This window comes from Prunus dulcis, chromosome 7, assembly GCF_902201215.1.
Source record: "Prunus dulcis chromosome 7, ALMONDv2, whole genome shotgun sequence".
Taxonomy (NCBI): Eukaryota; Viridiplantae; Streptophyta; class Magnoliopsida; order Rosales; family Rosaceae; genus Prunus; species Prunus dulcis.
In genome coordinates, this window is record NC_047656.1 from 16,940,960 (window position 1) to 16,961,570 (window position 20,611).

Below are 20,611 nucleotides of genomic sequence, written 5' to 3' on the forward strand. Positions count from 1 at the left end.
TCAAGAACCTAATGTTATTTTTCAGACTGGCAACATTAACTCTGAATAAAAATTGACAGCAGAGAGTCAAATGCATATACCAAATACTAGCTGCATCATTCATCTTTTGAATTATCAAAGCATGCCAAAGAAGTTCAATAACATTCTTTCCCCAGTCTCTGACATCGAATATCATAACAATTTACAACTGTGCAACTCAACCACATAAACCAGTAATGATATAAAGGGCTAAACTATGATAAATGTAACCCCTGGGGGTGCAACTCTGAAGGATCAACTAGGCCTTCTAGCACCACAAGTTGGTCCAAGAGAGCAAGCTTCTCATCCTCAAGGGTCTTAACCTCATCTTCAACCTCTCTTAGATCTCTCCCCAACGCAAAGCTCTCTTCCTCCAGCAGCAAATACTTGAGCCTTAGTGCACGATACCCGCTTCCAGAAGTAGAAGAGTCTGGCAATGAATCTGAGTTTGACCTCTCTGGCTGCTGAAACGATGGAGAAACTTCATTCTTAAAATTTCTTTTGGATACCTTTTGCCCTGGTTTCAATGGAAGTGGAGGAGTCCCATTGGCATCATTCCCTTGTAACTGAAACAATGGCGCTTTCTGGGTTGAGAGCTTCTTTTTCCGTGGCTTAGGATTCGAAAATTCCTCAGCAAGCGACATCTTTGGATCCTGCATTTATCACTGGATGCTGCAATGTACCAATCCACAAGGATGGAGGAGAGACATTAGAAACCAGTGCAAATCATCGGTCCCAAAACACCAAAATAGCTTAGTTCTAGTCAATGCATGGTACATAGAACTTGAAATCCCTTTATAAAAGAAATTTAAAGCCAAAGGTTTTAACTTTCAGGTTTCATGTAACAAGCTTAAGGTTATAACTCTGAGGAATGCCCAAATTTATATATACATATATGACAAAAAGGACTAAACCATCAACTATGAAATTATGCCAAAACCCTTGCTTTATCAACCCAATTCAAGACATTAATCTTTAAGCAAAAACAAATAAATTTCATACGTGCATATTCACATAAAGCGTCAATCTTTCTTCCCGGGAAAAAAGAATTAACAAAACACTGAAACCCCTAGCCTTCCAATTCCATGGGCTCATCCTATGTAAATTAGGAACTGAAATTCAAATTGGGTTTCGACAGAACAAATTAATCGATCGAAGAATCGAAATCAACGAAAAGAAAATAGGATTTGAACAAGGCGGTGGAGGAGGAAGTACCTGAACCCGAAGCTGAAGAAGATAAAGTTGGGGCTTCTGGGCACCGTTTAGGGTTTGCAGCGTTTGCGTTTGATTAAATGCTATCTGTGATCTGGGGGCGACTGTTTGACTCGACTTTCGGGGGTCGCCATGATTACGAAAGGCATGGTGCGCTTTATTTCGGTAGAGCCTGCCTGGCCCTGGGTGGTTAGTTTGGTTGCCTTTCCCTTCCTTACTTAGATTGGGTTTCCCTCGTTATTTTTCTTTTCTTTTCTAAAACCTCTTTCTCCAATTATCTAGAACAAGTTTTCCAAACATCAACTGATAAATGTCTGAATAATATTTGACTCTAAAAATAATTCCCAAAAAAAAAAAAAAAAAATCCCCTTTCTCTAAAAAACACTAAAAATGATTCTTCCATTCGATATATAAACACTAAAAATGACTCTAAAAATAAATGTCTTTAAATTGTGATTTTGATATATAAACGTATTGTTGCATAAACAAAAACTCAAAAATAAAATATTTTTTCTTCCATTCGAACATTGAAAAATTATGAAATACAAGTACATTCTCGACACGAAGATGCGTAACCTGATTATAATTAAATTGAAAGCGTAACCTGATTACAATTAAATTGAACATTTTCTCTTGAAACATTTATTATTAAACCAACACTAAACGTCGTTCTTTCGTCGTTGAATTCTCATATACATTAATGGTTTAATAAAAGGCAATTTACGTAACTTAGTTATCCTATCCTAAAGACAACAAAATGCCTCCGAAATTATAATTTCTCTAGTCTGTATTGAAGAGTAATGATTTTCTTCAGTTGGGTTTTTCTTCTTCCATTTTTGTGTTACCCTAATTAAATATCTAATTATCTGATTGCATGAATAACTCTCTCAGTTGCACCTCACTTCAGCTTCTAACTTAACTTGCTACATAATTTGTATCATAAAATATTATGAATGTTCTTTATATTCTTAAATTTCTTTTTTCTCTAATAAAGTTCATCAGTACTTTCTACTTTGAGCATCTTACTATAATCAAAATTGATCGAGTTTCACATATATTATATTCTACCATTAAACAAAAAGATTAACATCCTGTAAATTAAAGTGTGTATGAACACACACACACAAACACAACTCTCACTCGTTTTCGTTTCTCATAAGTGCTTTAGTTAGTGAAGAGTAGGCTACTACACATGAAATGGAAAGGGACTTCTTAAAAAAGCGACTTTGCAAACTCCACCGCCACATGACATCACGATCTCAACTTCTGGATTTGGAGGTATAATGCAATAATTCCAATTCCTAATTCTTCTAAAGAACAGTATCAAGTATCTGTGCTGTTCTTGGTAGTTAGGAGCATCAATCATCTACTAGCTACTACGAGTTGCTTTTTGACCACAGGCTTTAGAAAATTAAGGCATTTGGTATATAAAAAATTGCCTAAAAAGCAAGAAAAAAGAAGTTGGTAATTAGAAAAAGAGTTGCATACAGTACTTTTCACGGTGTCAAGCACCAGAGTGACAAATATTATGGTTGAGTTGAGTCATGTCAAATGGAATAAAGTAGTTTCTTTTCTTTCGATTTAATACAATAACATAATCGTTATTAAACAACTCCACGTGCAATTATTATGCGCCTCCAATTACAACCTGTAAAACTAATCTGAATACAACATGTTTAATATAAGAAGCGGCTTGTTGTAGTTCGAGTGGTTAAGAACATTTAAAAAATTTTGATTCGATTCTTCCTTCCTTAATATTATTTGTATCAAAATATAATCAGATAACAACAGAAAACAAAAAATAGAAAAAGAGATGAAAGAGATACAATGTGGATTTACGAATTAGAAGTGTGAAAAAGGTTAAAGAGAAACTAATGCAGTCTAAAGTTAACGAATAATTCAGCCATGCATGTATACCATGAGTGATTAAAAAAATAAACTCAAATGAGAAATTAATATTTACTAATATCCATGCAATGCATCGTAATAGATAATTAGATTTATGGTATTGAGATTGAAGCCAACATCGGCGCAGTATGTGGTACACTGAGAAAAAATTAATTAAAACTACTCATAAGAACTATTAATTAGATGAAGTTTCGTTTGAATTAATGCATGGTAAAATCATGATTATCGTGCTATTAGAAAAAGTTCTTGTGCTATCTTTTATAACCTCAATTGTTTTTTATAAAAATCCTTTTTCATTCATTTACTTGGTCAATAATGATTAGAACATGCTAATAGAGATATGACATAGATTATACATGATTTTCAGTGTTATAACCATTAACTTTTAGTTTCATTCTTCGTCATCTTCAATTTATTTATTAAATCTCTCACATCTCAGTTTTGGAGCGTGACAGAATTCCTTTACACTAGAATAATGTGTAGTACGTCCAATTGTTTGGTGGGTGAGTACCCTTTTTGTAAGTATAAATTTAGGGTTACATTACATACATCGCTGGATGGGATTTACCTGGTGCTGAGATGAAGATTCAAAGAAAATTAAACACTACTAAAATACAAAAATACATATATGCACAGTATATAAAAATGAAAATATGAGGTGGCTCAGATAAAGAAAGGGTATCCATTGTGCAGTAATCAAGAAGAGTAGCTAGATAAAGCTAAAAAAAGGTTCAACCCTGTGGAAAATTCTGTGGAAAGTTGATCACGATCAATAATGTAATTTAATGGGGAAAGTTCCAGGTTATAACACCGAAAGCGGCAACCAAACACTTCAAACTTCTCCTCCCTCGCAGTCTCGCAGAGATAAAAACAAACTCCACAACAATAAAAATAAACAAATGACAGACACAGAGAGCTAAGCTGGCCATTCACGAGCTCTCCCTCGATCGCCTCATCATTTTTTGAACTGTGCAACGGCGTCGTCTAGCTCCAGAAGCAGCAGCAGCAGCTACCACATGAAGCTGAAGCAGCTGGCTCTAATCACTTCCGGCATGCTGCTTCTGCTGCTTCTGCTTTTTCCCGCAGCAGCTTTCTCCGACGCTCAGAACCTCGAGACATCTCAGTACAAGTGGGGCCCCTTCGACGAATCGTATTATAACACGTTTGCGGTGATCAAGCCGGCGACGATCAGCAACGAGGCGCTCCAGATCACGCCGGACTCAGCCGGCAACTTCACGCTCTACAACCGCTCAGGTAGAGTCTTCTTCAACCAGTCTTTCGTGCTCTGGACCGATTCGGATTCTCCTGGCTCCGCCACAACCGGAGCCTCGGGACGCGTGGCGTCTTTCAATACGTCGTTCCTCGTTAATGTCTTTCGTGTCAACAGCTCCGCAGTCCCCGGAGAGGGCCTGGCCTTCCTCATAGCACCGAATCTCACCCTCCCTCAAGGCAGCCACGGTGAATACCTCGGTTTAACCAACGCCGCCTCCGATGGGAACCCCAGCAACCACCTCCTCGCCGTCGAGCTCGACACTTACAAGCAAAGCTTCGACCCGGACGACAACCATTTGGGCCTCAACATCAACTCGATCCGATCCAACAAGACTGTTTCACTCTCGGATCTGGATTTCCAGATCGCCCCAAACACTACCAAATTTTACATGGTATGGGTCCAGTACGACGGCGTTTCGCGTCAGTTAGACGTGTTCATGGCCGAACAGTTGCGGGACCCAAAAACTAGTGATTTCTTCATCAGGCCCAGGCCCACAAATCCAATCTTAACGGCTAATCTCAATCTCAAGGATATTGTGCAGCAGAAATCCTACTTCGGTTTCTCTGCATCGACCGGCAGTGCAATCCAGCTCAATTGCTTATTGAGATGGAATCTGACGGTGGAGAATTTGTCAGGTGTCGGAAGTGAAGATAGCAAAAATCAGGGGCTGAAGATAGGACTTGGAGTGGGTGTACCCGTGGTGGCGCTGCTCCTGTTGGGCTTGGGAGGGCTGGTATATTACGTGCACAAGAGGCGGAGGGCCGCCGCGTCCGGCCCGAATATCTTAGGGGCACTCAAGAGCCTTCCGGGCACTCCAAGGGAGTTTGAGTTCAAGGAGCTGAAGAAGGCTACGAACAACTTCGACGAGAAGCACAAACTAGGTCAAGGTGGGTTTGGGGTGGTCTATAGAGGAGTGCTACCCAAAGAGAATTTGGAAGTGGCCGTGAAGAAATTCTCCCGGGATAATCTCAAGGGTAAAGACGACTTTTTGGCTGAGCTCACCATTATCAACCGCCTCCGCCACAAGCATCTCGTCCGGCTACTTGGTAATTCAAAATTTTATTTTATTTTATTTTTTTCAGTTGGCTTAATTTATGTCTGCACATAACATCATCTGTTTTATTTTTTATTTTTTTGGCTTAGAACGATTCTCAATAGGACAATATGTCGCGTTCGTTATGAAGTTAGCATGACCAACAATAATGATCTAAGGGTTAGGATTTATTTGTTTGTGGATTATCCAAACTATAGATTTAATTAATAATAACTAGTTATTAGCATGGTATATATTAATTAATACGGCGGGCCCCTGGGGCAATCTGCCCACGATGGCCATGAGGCTAATTGAAGTCGTCGCAAACAACTGAATCTAAAGCTAATTCTGATTGGTCCTAATTGCTGACCTAACAGGGCAGGCCCATGTTCGTAGGCGCACGCCATGTCGTTTTCAGTCTCTTACCGGGTAGGTATACAACAATAGCCGCCGACTGGTTCTTTGGCTCATAATGCACCAATTAGGGTTATATTATGGGAGATTCATTGTAATATCCAATATAGAGGTTTAAATTATAAAAATGTTTTATATGAAATGAGCTTTAGAAGCACACTCAAAACTCATTTACAACATAACAAAAAAGCTTTTAACTTCTTATAAATTACAAAACTGCAATTAATTTCTTAAAACAAGCTCAACCCCAAAATCTCATAAAAATACCCAAAACACTCAATAGGGCATCAAAGTAATTTAATAATTAATGTTAAATTCAATAAGGCCAGCTATCATTTTTTGGTTTGTTTATAGAAATTTAATTGTGTAGAGTTTATTTATAATATTAGTGCTAGAAATGGATATATCACTAAATATCTCTTATATTATTTAAGCTCATGCATCCCAAAGTCCACTGTCATTCTGTAGATGTTATTGTTCAACCACTGTGATTGTGTGTCACTTGTGCCTATTGTTCCATATTCAACTAACTGAAAGACAACCCGAGCAATGCCCCTAGGAGAAGTTAGGTAGGTCAAGCTGTACAAAATCCATCTATTGATGAGGTGTTTTAGATGTCACAAGTGGAAATTAATAATAGCTCAAAATTCGGTTATGCTATTCCAAACGCTAATATCCAAATTGTGTTATCCTTTCGTTTTCTTACATTCATATGTATATACGGAAGATGCTATTTAGACTTGTTAGAATAAATTCAAGTGAAACTTGTTTATATTTGTATTATGTCATTGTCGGGCGAGTCCGAATAACAATTCTCTCGTCATATTATAAGTTACACATCCAAATACATGTTTGACTTTTTATGCTTTCACACACATTTTAACAGTCCCATTCAAAAACAAACGTGCAGGATGGTGCCACAAAACTGGGATGCTACTCATAGTATACGAGTACATGCCGAACGGTAGCTTGGACAACCACCTTTTCGGGGGTCCTGAGAATGCAACACTAGGCTGGAGCCAAAGGTACAAAATTGTATCCGGGGTGGCGTCTGCCTTACATTACCTCCACAACGAGTACGACCAAAGAGTGATCCATAGAGACCTCAAGGCCAGCAACATAATGCTAGACTCCCACTTCAACTCCCGCCTCGGCGACTTTGGCCTCGCACGTGCCTTGGACAACGAGAAAACCTCCTATGCGGAGCTCGAGGGTGTACCGGGCACAATGGGGTACATCGCTCCCGAGTGCTTCCACACGGGCAAGGCCACCTGCGAGTCTGATGTGTATGGGTTCGGGGCAGTGCTTCTAGAAGTTGCCTGCGGTCAACGACCATGGACAAAAATGGGCGGGTTTCAGTGTGTGGTGGATTGGGTTTGGTCCTTGCATAGAGATGGGAGTGTCTTGGAGGCCGTGGACGAGAGGCTTGGGAGTGATTACGTGGCAGAGGAAGCTGAGAGGCTATTGCTTCTTGGGCTGGCCTGCTCTCACCCCATTGCCAATGAGAGGCCCAAGACCCAGGCCATTATCCAAATCATTTCCGGGTCGGTTCCGGTGCCCCCAGTCCCGCCTTTTAAACCCGCTTTTGTGTGGCCCTCCTCCTCTATGCCCGAAGGAGTCAGCAGCGTAGCCAACACTGCGAATACGACGTCGTCATGGCCTCTAGGGATATCAGTTTCGGATAGATCTGAATGGACCCCACGCTACGACAGCCAGGACAGCTATTGAGTTTAAGATGCTTAATTTTGTCATCCTATCACTAGAACCAGTGAGCCTCATGTTTCAATTTATTTATTTTTCCACTTTTCTTTTTTTAAAAATAAATAAAAATAAAAATAAAATTCCTAGTTTAAATATTGTTTCTTTTTTCTCATTTGTTTTGTTTATCACCGAAGGTGCTTTTCCACGTGTAAGTTTGTACATTTTGTTGATATTTATAAATATGTACATCTTATTTCCTCACCCATGTTCTCTCCCCTTTATAAAACTTGACTCTTTATTATCTGACCGTTTCTGTATAAATGCATGTTCGATTCTGTATTCAACTCGGTGGGCCTTTTTCTCACCCAAAAATGATTAGAACCGTTGAGTTTTCAAAACTTTAGGTAGAAAGAAGTTGATTTTTTGTAAAATGTCATTTTCTATTTCTTGTGTGAATTAAAGATTAGGGCTTTGCATAAGTTAACTGCGAAGTCAGGACTTTGAAGATTTCAGAGTAGTTGAGACAAGATGTGACTGATTCTACATGCCTTGTCTTGAAAACCAAATTGTTTGGTATAAATCAAACTTCCTTTAGAAATGGTAAAGAATCTCTGCCAGCAAATGGAAAACAGAAACAAGTCAAGAACAGAGAGATCATAAACTGAACAAATCTAGTTCAATTGGGCAAATATGGAATTATAAAGTCACTTATTTCAACATAAATGGTCTGCAAATATAACTGCGTTTACAATGAGCTTACGTTCACTTCTATTTATGCATTGGAGATAGGTTAAAATGGAAAGCTGATATATGCTATAGCTAAGCTTTGGTTCATATCAGCAATTAGGATGGGGTGGTACGTAGGAGAGCAAGGGCTTCACCAGCCTGCAATTTTGAGGAGAGCCTGAGCTTTCTATAGTCTTCATAAGTAAAAGGGACATAGAGCCGTGGATGCTCCGAATCCACGAATTCCGGAGGAGCCTCCACAGCCTCCTGATCCTTTGGTCCCAAGAGAAATGTAGCAATCGAAACTCGAATCGTTGCCTCCCTGCATTGCACTCTATGCCTCACATTGCACAACCTCCCATTGCTCCATGCCTTGATATCAAAACATCAATAAGAACAAAATTACCTTACCTTAGTTTTAAAAAAGGCAAATTCGCAAAAAAGAAGAAAAAAACATGGACCTAATTCTCATACCTGAGCAACATCCCCAAGATTGACAAGGAGAGTGCCTGGGCAAGGATCAACTGGGACAAAGGCACCAGCTTTATCCATCACTTCTAGACCACCAACATTTTCATCATCTTGAAGAATGGTTAGAAATCCTGAATCTGTGTGTATCTGTACACCAGAAGAGCCCACTGATTCAGGTTTGAAGTTGTACTTGTTTATCCTAAACTGGCAAGGCCAGCCCTTGAGAAAATCAACATTTACCAACCCAAGACTCTCTGCCAACTTGTGCCCTATTTCCACAATCTGATCATACACTGCTTGAGCATACTTCGATATTATCTCTCTGCACACTCAACAACAAAAAACAACTTCAAGACTCTGGTAAGCAAATAACACATATAACTATCAACCAAGTTGGATTTTTAAGGTTGGAACTTGATCTGGGCAGCTAGTTTTTGATGTTTGCTATAAACCCATCAAGCTAAAACAACACAAACTATTAACAATAATTAGTAGAAATAATGGAGTATTATGAGTTGCAGAGCTAACCTCTGATGGGAAGAGGCATCCAACTTAGAGCAAAAAGTATGCACAGCCTCAGGTGAGCCCAAGTCATAAAGACCCAGAGCCTCATAAAGAGGGTTGACTTTGCTGGGTGCCATGTAGCCACTACCAGCTATGACATCCTTGTTCTGCTGCTTGATCTCCATGGGCAGGTCAAGCAGGGATCTGACCACAGCCTTCATCTCCTTCATAAGAGCCAATGGGATCATGTGGTTGATAAGCCTGAAGCAGCCCCATATCTCAGATGCTTCCCTCAGTTTCTTGTACTCTTCTACATCTGGAAACTTTTGCATATCAATCACTGGGATGGTCATGCAATCTTCACCCTCACCCATTTGTTCTGAATTTTTGTTTTTTGTTTTTTTTGTTTTCTGCTCTCTACCCTTTTCCTATCTGGCTATGACTGTAGTCTGTAGAGTGTGGACAGTCAGACCTCAAATTCTGAAAATGCAGTTGTTCATTGGGATTGGATTTTAGTCATTTGGAATTGAATGGTTGTCCATAAGCATTTCTTATGTACTAATTAAGGAAAGATTATTATAATGGACCGGCAAAGAAGGGGAAAAAAGCACGCAATCCATGTGGAGATTCACTTTTTGCCAACAAAATGAGGAGGGAAAAGAAAAACAGGCTTAATGCCTATCAATTATATCGTCATCAATCATCTTGTGGTTTGGGAACATATTGATGTTGACAGAAAATTCAAATGGAAACATCACTATTAAGCCGAATACAATGTACAATTTACAGAGTGAAAATTGGAGAAAAAGATAAGTGTGATTAAGTCACGGTATATGTAAGATTTTCCCTTTTTGTTCTTTTTATTTATTTATTATTTATCATTTGGCAATACGTAAAATTATGATTGACATTATCGTATCTGAAACAAAAATATGAATGAAAAAAAATAATTCAGAAGACTATGAAAGAAGACGACGAAATTTTGAACTTGTACATGTCAAATTAAGAAAATGCCATATATATACACACCATCCAGACTGTACAACTAACATCCTCCTAAGCCAATTACAACCTTTGTTTTTTTTATCCAGAGTACAATCACAGAGAGATCATCGGGACCCCAAAACACAATAGCAACTAGAACAGAACCAATCTAGTATGCTCGATCAATGCGGTCCACCTTTCCGAAGCCCTAGATTACATTCCAAAATTCTTCCTACGAACTTGTAGTACAACCAGTATTGCCAATTAGAAGTTGCGCCACATTAGTGTAGGAGAAAAGTTACATGGAATGGCGGCCATCTGCTCTATCTTTCACTGGTCGCTCTTCTTGAATTTCTTCCAAATCCTCTTCGTCCCCTCTCCTGCCTGCTTGCTCTTTCCAATATGCAACCAACTTTTTCAGTCGCATGATCTCTTTTGAAGAAACATTTTTGCTTGGATCATTCACAATCGACCGAACTCTTGATGCGTACCTGAATCGGCAAAAAAGTGTGAAATTTTTTTCAAACAGAATATCACACTTAACCAAGATTTCAATCAAAGCCACATCACTACAAACTAATTTAATAAATAAACAGGGTTGCATACTATCAACATGCAACTAAGAACAACAGAACTTACATTAGAGAATTGTGTGTCTCATCCACATTTGATTCAGCAGGAGAAACATTAACAAACATTAGCGTCTTAGCATTACCACCAAGTGAATCACTCATCAACATCGTCAATTTATGATTCCTGTAGGGTATGTGTTGACCACCAGAAGACAAAGAACTGATAACATCTCCGAGTGCTGAAAGTGATTTATTAATACTTTGAGCTTCTTTAAGTTGACTGCCTGAAGAGCCTGACTTCTTTATTCTTTCCGAACCAGCAAGATCCACGAAACTTAGCTACAGATGATTATATAAAGGAAAGACATTATGAGCATAACTTCAAATGAAACACTAAACCATGCCTGAGTGAATGCAACTAATGTGCATCACATTTGCCCAAGGTGCATGAACGAATATTTATTCATTTATTTTGGAAAATATACCTTTCCTCTTGCGACTGATTGAGTTTGAAGGTTGGTACTTTCAATGACAATTGAAACGATGAGGTGAGATCTTGAACTTTCTTCATTCATTTGAGTTCCAGCTACATGTCTTCGTTCTGACCCTCTTTGAATGATGTTTTTCAGTTCATCATATGTTGAAATTGATAGAACCGTTATGTTTTCAACGGAAACCATACCCTAACATCACAAATGAAACATTGAGAGCGAACTCAAAGATAGTGTTACTAATAAAAAAAAATGAGGCCAAATTCCAAAACAAAATATTTTGATAACATAGAAATTTAAGGACCACATATGCATAACATCTCAAAACATTTGTCATAGTCTTATAAAAACCACATTACTTGTAGAATTACAAAACATTATAGACCTCAATAAACAGATTACCTTCGAATCTTTCTTGATATCCAATTTCAAACGCTTAGAATTTTTCGGTAAGAGAAGGTCCACAAGTGTATCCTGATACACCTCCACCATGTATGCCTGCGCAGAAATATATAGATGAATACCATTATCAAGTCTAAACAACAACAATGAAAGTAACTTGTATATTTGTTTAAGAGTGTTAACCTAGATATGATGGACTTCTTGTCATCTTACTCGCATTGCCTTACATTTGAACAGATGTTTTTATTGTGCTTAATATATGAACATAAGTCTTAAATTTGGATAGAAAAAAGCAAACATCACGATAATCATATATATCTTTTGCGAGGGCTGCAAATGGCAACGGCTAACTTGTAACCAAACGCCCACACAAAAACGCAAACCAAACATGCATTGATTTAACATATTTAAAAAAAGAAGAAAATTAAGTGGCAACAAATGATCATTATATAGAACCACCAACACATACCTTCAATGAAAATGAGAACTTGTTGCTGTCTCGCTTCATTATTTTAAAAAGTTCTGCAGTTGCCCGTGGAGTGAGTCCAGGATTAGCATCTGAACCATAAATCGTATATGTTTTTCCAGAACCCGTTTGCCCGTATGCAAATATGCACACATTGTACCCATCTACAGCTGATTGTACCAAATACTGCATTAAATGGACAAAAAATAGTTAGCATATTACAGATTATTTACACATGTATATTTCATAGCAATTAAGAAAAATAAATTTACTTAACAACTGAATAGAAGAAAACTTGCCCTTGTATCTTCAAACACATCTTGTTGTGTGGCATTACCATCAAATACACGATCATATGTATGTTGTTTGAGTTTATCATCTTTCCATGGATGTTCAACCGTGAACTCATCGACACTCGTAGTAGTACCTCTTTCTTTGTCTGCAATTTCTTTTTCATTTAATGGTCTTAAACGACAAAAAACTCTTATCTTGCCTTTCATATCTGGAAAGTATCCAAATGGACAAAAGTTTGTCACTGATACTGAAAAGAATGAAAAAATGCTCAATCAAATATCAGAAGTATTTTAAAGAAACACCAACCTTCTATAGTATTAAAATAGCGCTTCCTCAAAAGTTGTTCCTCTTTGTAAAGCACTTCCAACTCAGCTAGTTGAGCTCCTTGCATCCTCAATATGGCAGCAGTTTGCTCATTCTTTCTATCGATGTCCTGAAATCAATAGAAATTCATTTGCAAAATGTTCACAAATATTGCAACCTTATAGATTAAAAAAAATCCAATAAACAAAAGAAACTAAATAAAGAATCTAGTAAAGGATCATCATTACCTCCTTCATTTCTCTCAATTCCTCCAATTCCTTTAAGTTACTTTGCAATGAAGCAATCTCAGAGTTCTTGGTGGCAAGAGTTGACTTTACAACAGCTAATTCTTGATTAACTCCTTCAAGCTTCTTTTCAAGTTCTAACACTCGAAGCTTTAATGCTTTGCGCTCTTGCTCATTTTTTTTCTCCAGAAAATCAATCTGCGCCGTTAACACTCAATAAGATATTTGATTCCTACATTGGGTACCAAAAGAATAGAAAATAAAAGCGTTTTGAAGAAAACAAACATTCCCAATACCAAATTCAGATGTCAAAGCCCAAGGGAATTACCTCATCAGCTTTAGTTTTCTCAATCCCAGATATCCTTTGCTCCAATAACAATTTTTCATCTGTTAGTCTCCTTATAATTTCTTCTTTTGCTTGCACTTCCTCACTACGAAGCTTTATCTCATCCTCGAGATTCTGTACCACATATGTAAGATCACAACCAATAGTGACTATCTTAATCTAGCATTTGAAAGAACCAGCTTTACTAAAGCAATACCAAAATATATATTCATCAATATTTACCTGGTTCTTTCCACCACCTAGTTGAGTTTTGTTATTTTTCTCTGCCACTAGATTACTCAATTTTGCCAGCCTTCCTTCCAAGCCCTTCTTCTCTAATAGTGCAGCCTAATGAATTTTGGAATCAATGTCAACAATTTATAGCAGCATTGAGTGCAAAGAACAATTCAAGAAAATTAATTACACTGACCTGAAGTGCCTTATCCTTTTCGTCACATGATGATCTAAGCCTGTCATGCTCAGATGTAACTTCTGTCACGTTTTGCTTCTCAAATGCCAAGGACTTCTTCAAACTTTCTAAATCTTCTTGCAATTTAGCTTCTTGTTTTTGCTTTTCACGCAATTCTTCTAGCAACTGAATTCACATAGTTTCATTCAGCCACCATATAACTAAAGTAACCAACATTCAATGCATTAAAATCTTATTTTCTTACTTGATCAGCATTCCTCTGAGATTCCTCAACAGCTTTTGACAAATCCTGTACACGTTTTTCATACATCTCAACATCAGAGGGCTTAAAATTGTTTGAAAGATCTCCATTTGTTGAACCACTAGTAGCAGACCGAGCTTTAGAGTATCGCCGCAGCATGACATCATTTATATGTGTTTGAAGAGCAACACAAATTTCTTCACCCTGTATGGAAAGGAGAAATGCATCTAAGTAAAAACATATAAGTGAAGAGGCATAAAAAAATCCCAAAAATGATTGATCAAAAAACTGCTAGTTTGGAGAGGTGCCAAAACCTGCTTAGTTTCAAATTGGAATATGTGAAGAACACCTGCAACTCTCATTTTGAAGAAAACAGCAGTATTGCTACTACCAAATTGCATTATGTCTCTTAGCTCAGCTGAATGTAGATATTCCTTTGGAACCGGACGGAAAAAATGAACCTGAGGAATGTAATATTGTAATATCAGTATAACATCACAATGTGCACGCACGCACACACGCACGCACACACGCACACACACACACACACACACACACACACACACACACATATATTAATTCGTAATTGAACTCACCCCTCTTTTGTTGATACCCAAAATAATCCGACCCGGCAGAAGTCCAATGGGATCATCAATCTTGCGAACACTGAAGAAGACTGAATTCCCATAAGGAAGTGTTCTCAATATTCGCAAAAATTGTTGTCTTGCATCATCCTTTGTCAAATTTTCCTACCATACAACAAAGTGTATTATCTTAAAAGAAAATGTTTCTCAATGAATAGTTGCTGTCAGCTGAAACATTATATCTCCTTCAAAAGTAGCACTGACTAATAAGTGGAAGACAGATGATTGAGGGTGCATGTGCTAGAAGTTGCAGACAACCAAATCAAAGGGATGAATACAAAGCAGAGTCAAATTCAATACACACAGTAGATGTCAAAGTTGATTAAAAAAAATGTTAAGGTTTTTGTGTATTTGAAAGTAATCATATATAAGAACCTGTACTGCAGATTTACACATAATGGTTCCCTATACTTCATACTAAATACTTACAAGAAAAACCTGTGGAAGAACTTCAAGAGGAAAAATAACAATAATGGACTAACATACAAGGTTCTGTTAGAGTTAAATTATCAATTCACAATGAATTCCAAAATTTTAAGTTTTACCACTGAATGGTAACTTACCATCGAATGGTAACGAGAAAGAATATCGAACTCCCACTCCCGTTTTGCTCGTGTGATTGCGATTTGTCTAGGCAGGAAGCGTTCCAGAAGAGAATTCCAATCACTGAAAAATATTAACATCAACAAGTTGAAATCGAGATGGCAAAAGAATAAAGGATGCAAAGTCCAATAGGAAGATCTCTATGCAAATGCTATTATACAAGAATGAATAAGATATACTGTAAAACAAATAATTGATAAGGACAAGATGAATAGAATAAAGAACAAAAAAGTGGCAAAAACACTAACGTGCATGATTCCGGATTGCGCACAAATCCAATGTCAACCAAGATTTGCAATGCAGAAAGCTGTGCAGCATCGTCTCTTCCGACAGGATAATTTCCCAGCATATAATCATGTTGCAACTGTAACAAAATAACAGCATATAACCAAATTTTAGAAGTTAAGTATCAACATAGGCATCATGATGTTCACGCATTCAATTTTCACAGCTATTAAAAGCAAGATTAACCTTGGTTTCTTTCAAAAAAGCAATTCAAAACAACATGTGAACAAACAATGCTTTAATTTTTTTTCAATGAGCATCACAAAACTAATAAAACAACAGTCTAAGCAACTCTTCTATTGAAATTACGCACTTGAACATATGACAACTGCACAAACATTGGATCTGCTACAGCTTCATCCGACTCCCGAAATAGCTTTTTCTTGAATGTCAACTTGCAATGCAAAATTTCTCCTTTACTTCGATCCTTTGCTGCCTTGAATTCTGCCAAGAGATCTCCTATGTATTTGTTGTCATCTAACCCAATATACTCCTCTGCAGAACAAGAAAATGCACATTACATAAATAGTTCAGTGAAACCCAGCATAGGAAATCATCATGAAGGAAATAAAAGAAATACCATTTCCAGGATCAGGTGATTTTGAGCCGGTTACAACTTTGCGGCATTCAAATAGGCTAAAACTAGAAAATGCTGAGAGTTTAATTACCCCTGCAAGTTCCTGAAAGAGACATGGATTGAAACTATCAAAAACTTCAAATGGTAATGGATCTTAATTGCAAATTACAAATAGAAGCTAATGTAATTCACAGTGGCAAAAGACCTTGTGAGTTAGACAACAATAAGCAGCACTTTTTACAACTTAGGTAGCTTTAGTTACTCATTCATAGTGGACAAGTCAAAGTCCTTGAAGTTAGTTTTCAATTCCAGGAAGAGTTTCACATTGCTTTCACTAAATAATAGCTTTACTCAACACTGACTTCAAATCAAAAGGGTTTAAATTTTGAGCGAAACAAAGGAAAGTTTCTTAAATATCAGTTCTTCTCATGGCTTGAGCCCAAGGAATGGGATAAAAAAACACACTGGAAGCAGGAACATTCAAATTTTGAAAGGGTTCAGAAAATGTTTTCAACAATCCTATTGTGGTACTTCAAATGGGTGTCCACTGGATCCCAGTTTGGTAATACTGTACATTTAACAACTTCAAATATTCAGATTACCATAATTTTTTTTTAGTTTCAGTTTTGTAATGACCTGCCAAAGCAAAGGGTTCCCACTATGTTTGACTGTAAGACACATTCCTCCATCCCATTTCTTTATTTTTGTTATTTCATTTTCCTTTACTCTTTTAGCACCCAAACAAATAGTGCACATAAAATTTGTTAAGCTAAACGTACCTCAACAGCATCAGCCACTGTTGTTGCCATGTCATATGTGATTTCTTCAAAAGTTTCATCCAAGAAGAACACTATAGTTGTAAGCTTTCGACCAGTTAAAAGCGCTTCAATCTCCTCACGGCCTGGTATTGTATGCCTAGGACCAGCCTTTACAGAACGCTTCAAAGCATTTAATGTATTTAGTGCTAAGACTCGAACCTCAGAGTCAATATTCACACCGTGTGCTACATTATGGACATACTCGGACAGATATCCACCAATGTCCTTGCTTGGCGGCATAGAGGATGCACACAAGAACATTAACTCCCATGCTTTTATCAAGTATTCCCTGTTATACCAAAATCAAATCAGCCAATCCATCAAGCATAGAAATGACAACAGTTTTATCACTACCATTGGCACATCCAAATAATACTTATCTACAAACAAAATACTATAAGAAAAGATACATACTTATCAGGATTGTTTCTTGTTTGTTTTGAAATTTGGGCAAAAAGTTCATCTCTAAGCTCTGTTCGCTTCAATGTTTGCTTATACATCTTTCCAACAAGCTCGACACATTCATCTAAGCTCGCTGGAGTAACTCGATCAGATGAATCAACTCCCATGTATTTCAGAATGATCTGGAACAGTTTCGTTGCCCGGCTTACCAGGTCACTATTGATTTTTAGTAACGATGTAGGTATTGGATCCTGTTAAAGCATGTAATTTAGCTCTTGAAGGATTTAAATTTAAAAATAATAATAGGTTTATGAAATGTAATTACCTTTTGGAAGCACAGCATATCCTCAAAAGTGAATTTTTCTCGAGGTTGAGGACCAACTGATTTTTTAGTAAAAAACCCTCGTTTCCCAGCAGACTGAATCTGTTTCTGCATTAACCTCAAAAATCCTTCTACCTATTTTCAAAAGAAAATAAACCATATTAATGTTTATGATGCAGGACGCGTAGGACCTAAATTTATTAGTTTCCTAGATTCTCTAGTTTTCCAAATTCTAGTAGGATTTCTACTTTTCCAGATTTCTAGTTTTAAGTTTCTATTTTATTTGGGTTAGGATTTCTTTTTAAGCAGGGGAATAGGTTTTAGTTTGCTATAAATACCCCCATGTAGTTTTTTAAATTCAGATTTGAATATTGAATTATACCTTCTCTTAAACTCTCTGATTTCTGCCTTCCTTCTATCTTTTCTTCTCTTCGACCTTTTATATTCTTTTCTGTTCTATTGGTTCGAGTGTTTAAACTAATACCCAGGGCTGTACTACATCAATTTATTGACCTAAAAAATGAATAATCAGTATTTTATACATTCAGGTTATTTGATTTCTGGAACAAAAAAAACCAAGGACAATGAACTTGGAAGTGTGTGCACACCCGTGTATGTTTGGGTGTGCACGTGTTGGCATATTACATTGAATATCAGACAATATATGCTCGTACCTGAAATCTATCAATCAAGGGTATGGCACCTGCAAGTTCTGCTGGGATGTCCATTGATAGGGTCCTAGGTGTTCTGTAATTAACAAATGGAAGTATGCTGACAGTCAGAGGCAAGACAAACTCATAACGAGCAAACTGCAGGCGCATGTTTAAGAACCAACCATGGTAATAATACTATCATAAAAATGAAATTAAGGCCCATTTCAAACAACAATTTTACAACCAGAGTGCCTCACTTTAGCTTAATTTGCAAACTGATTGACCCCTCATTAATATCTAACCAATAAAACCGGGGTAAAGAATTTGGTAAACAGAATAATGAAGGGATTCAAGCAAAATTTGAAGACATGAACTGCAAGCAACTTACGCTGGTGCCAAGCTGGAGCTATCACTGTCATAATCATCCCCATTTGAAAGTGCAGCAGCGTTGTGTAAAGGAGTATCCCCATTGCCATTGCTAGAGCTAAAAGACGACCTACCTGTTCTTACACTTTGAGCCATTGATGGGTGCAGGTCCATTGTCATTTCACTGAAACCCAAGAGACAGGCTCACTTCAAAGGAACAATATCAGCTCCCTTTTCAGCTCATCAATCATCTATTCATGTATAAGATTATGTCGCTTAGGATGAACAATGTTCTGCTTCTACCTAATAATCAGAAACAACAAAAACAAAGGCAACAATTAGCTACATGAAGATATTGTTCATATGAAACCAGTTTAAATCAAAACTTAATCTATTCATCTTAAACATTATTGGAAACAACAAATTGCAGTAAAGCCGACAAGGAGATGATATCAACCCATCAATGATCAAACCCCGAAAACAGAACTGGTTAAAAACCAAAAAGCATCAATCTTTGAGCAAATTAGAGCCTGCCTTTGGGACTTTGGCCTTGGTTTTGAGGAGAAAATACGTGTAGATCGATGAGATAGAATGAACAAGAGATAACCAAAAGCAATCAAATGTAATGTGACATTCATAAATGGATGAAACAGGAGAAGGTCTCTTTCTCTGATACTGACCTTTGCAAGCCACGCATAGATTGAACGAACGGAGAGAGAGAGATCTGAGCTAACAAAAACTCAAGACACCACTGCTTCCAGTGAAAGCAGAGAGAATCACGGGACTATTATAAATGACAAAGGTCATTTTAGGAAATTCACATCGACATTTATTTTTTAAAGCTTTTCCTTTCTGTTTGCGCGTTTGGGTTGCTATTTTGTGTGCTTTTCAATCTTTCGGGCTTTTGAAGTGTGAAATCACGAATTTACCCTCCTATCTTTAGGCATTTTGTAATTCGAACGTTTTTCATTTATTTTTCCTATGTGGTCCTCCTTTTTACCTGATGATGTATGTATAATTTGAAATAGTACGGAAGGGCAATATCGTCATTTGGATAATCCCCTGGGGCGGGAGATACCAAACTTTGGGCCTTCCACCCGCTGCCGCTAAAGCTTGTACCAGGAAGTTTTGTTCGCTGCACCACCTTCCATGGGCCCATCCAATCTAACTTTATCTTTGCAAGTTTCCTTCCATGGAAGCCGACAATTTCACTTTAGTTTACAGTTTTACTGTTTACATACTCGTACGAAAATAACAAAAATTAATATCCTTTTGTTCAAGTTTCATCAATACTGCATATTGTGCAAGTGATTTAACTTCATCAATGAATCGTAGTTCACAGTCTAACAACATAACATACTGATCTGTCTAATGAATAAGACATTGCATATAACTTAATTTCAAACAAGGAAAAATTAGGTGCATTTGCCAATTATATATAATTTTTTTATACATGGTTTTGACAATGTTTCTTGCTTTTGATAAACCCAAATGTTTTTATGGAAATAGCCAAACTATGCCTATGACTGCACAAGAGCCGGCCATGCCGGCTAATGCCAAATGTAGAAGAGTTAATACATCTCACGAGAATTGCCACTTGATTGACTTAGCAATAGGGAGGGAGGGATCATCAAGTCATATTTGATACAACTATTTATTGCTTCTTCTTTTTTTTTTTTTTCTTCATATTTTCTATATAAAATGTTGAAAGGCCAACAATAAACAATGAAACCAGAAAGGGAGAACAAGTCAAGGAGCTTAAATTGCAATAAAGAGAATCATGGGAAAGTTGAGGAGCAGTGTCAAGTCTCAAATGGGGCTAATAAGAACAAACAAGTAAAAGCAACCACCTGCACTACACCAAATAATTTATAGCAGCAGGTAAGGAAGGCCCCCTTTTTTTCTGCTTTTTAGACAGCAAGGCCAAA

General features: G+C 37.4%; 4 protein-coding genes across 4 annotated transcripts; 1 reads left to right on the top strand and 3 right to left on the bottom strand.

The window, feature by feature from the left end:
* Nucleotides 1-75: 75 nt before the first annotated feature.
* Nucleotides 76-1,504, bottom strand: LOC117634559. Its single transcript, XM_034368717.1, has 2 exons — nucleotides 1,234-1,504; nucleotides 76-690 (listed from the first exon to the last, which is right to left on the bottom strand). The coding sequence occupies exon 2, from the start codon at nucleotides 675-677 to the stop codon at nucleotides 234-236; it is 444 nt and encodes a 147-aa protein (XP_034224608.1). The 5' UTR covers nucleotides 678-690; nucleotides 1,234-1,504; the 3' UTR covers nucleotides 76-233.
* Nucleotides 1,505-3,917: 2,413 nt separating this feature from the next.
* Nucleotides 3,918-7,820, top strand: LOC117635854 (probable L-type lectin-domain containing receptor kinase S.5). Its single transcript, XM_034370227.1, has 2 exons — nucleotides 3,918-5,457; nucleotides 6,769-7,820. The coding sequence occupies exons 1-2, from the start codon at nucleotides 4,155-4,157 to the stop codon at nucleotides 7,584-7,586; spliced, it is 2,121 nt and encodes a 706-aa protein (XP_034226118.1). The 5' UTR covers nucleotides 3,918-4,154; the 3' UTR covers nucleotides 7,587-7,820.
* Nucleotides 7,821-8,216: 396 nt separating this feature from the next.
* LOC117634293 (2-oxoglutarate-dependent dioxygenase DAO-like) lies at nucleotides 8,217-9,770 on the bottom strand. Its single transcript, XM_034368334.1, has 3 exons — nucleotides 9,285-9,770; nucleotides 8,760-9,078; nucleotides 8,217-8,657 (listed from the first exon to the last, which is right to left on the bottom strand). Exons 1-3 carry the CDS (start codon nucleotides 9,632-9,634, stop codon nucleotides 8,403-8,405), a joined length of 924 nt encoding a protein of 307 aa, XP_034224225.1. The 5' UTR covers nucleotides 9,635-9,770; the 3' UTR covers nucleotides 8,217-8,402.
* A 452-nt stretch (nucleotides 9,771-10,222) lies between these two features.
* LOC117634398 (kinesin-like protein KIN-14E) lies at nucleotides 10,223-19,467 on the bottom strand. The gene is made up of 24 exons (XM_034368496.1): nucleotides 19,364-19,467; nucleotides 18,706-18,986; nucleotides 18,339-18,411; nucleotides 17,668-17,799; nucleotides 17,355-17,593; nucleotides 16,902-17,229; nucleotides 16,126-16,225; nucleotides 15,859-16,040; nucleotides 15,509-15,624; nucleotides 15,221-15,323; nucleotides 14,610-14,762; nucleotides 14,328-14,474; nucleotides 14,017-14,217; nucleotides 13,773-13,937; nucleotides 13,586-13,690; nucleotides 13,346-13,477; nucleotides 13,021-13,215; nucleotides 12,776-12,902; nucleotides 12,475-12,677; nucleotides 12,179-12,361; nucleotides 11,710-11,805; nucleotides 11,302-11,499; nucleotides 10,884-11,155; nucleotides 10,223-10,735 (listed from the first exon to the last, which is right to left on the bottom strand). Exons 2-24 carry the CDS (start codon nucleotides 18,861-18,863, stop codon nucleotides 10,543-10,545), a joined length of 3,801 nt encoding a protein of 1,266 aa, XP_034224387.1. The 5' UTR covers nucleotides 18,864-18,986; nucleotides 19,364-19,467; the 3' UTR covers nucleotides 10,223-10,542.
* Nucleotides 19,468-20,611: the final 1,144 nt, after the last annotated feature.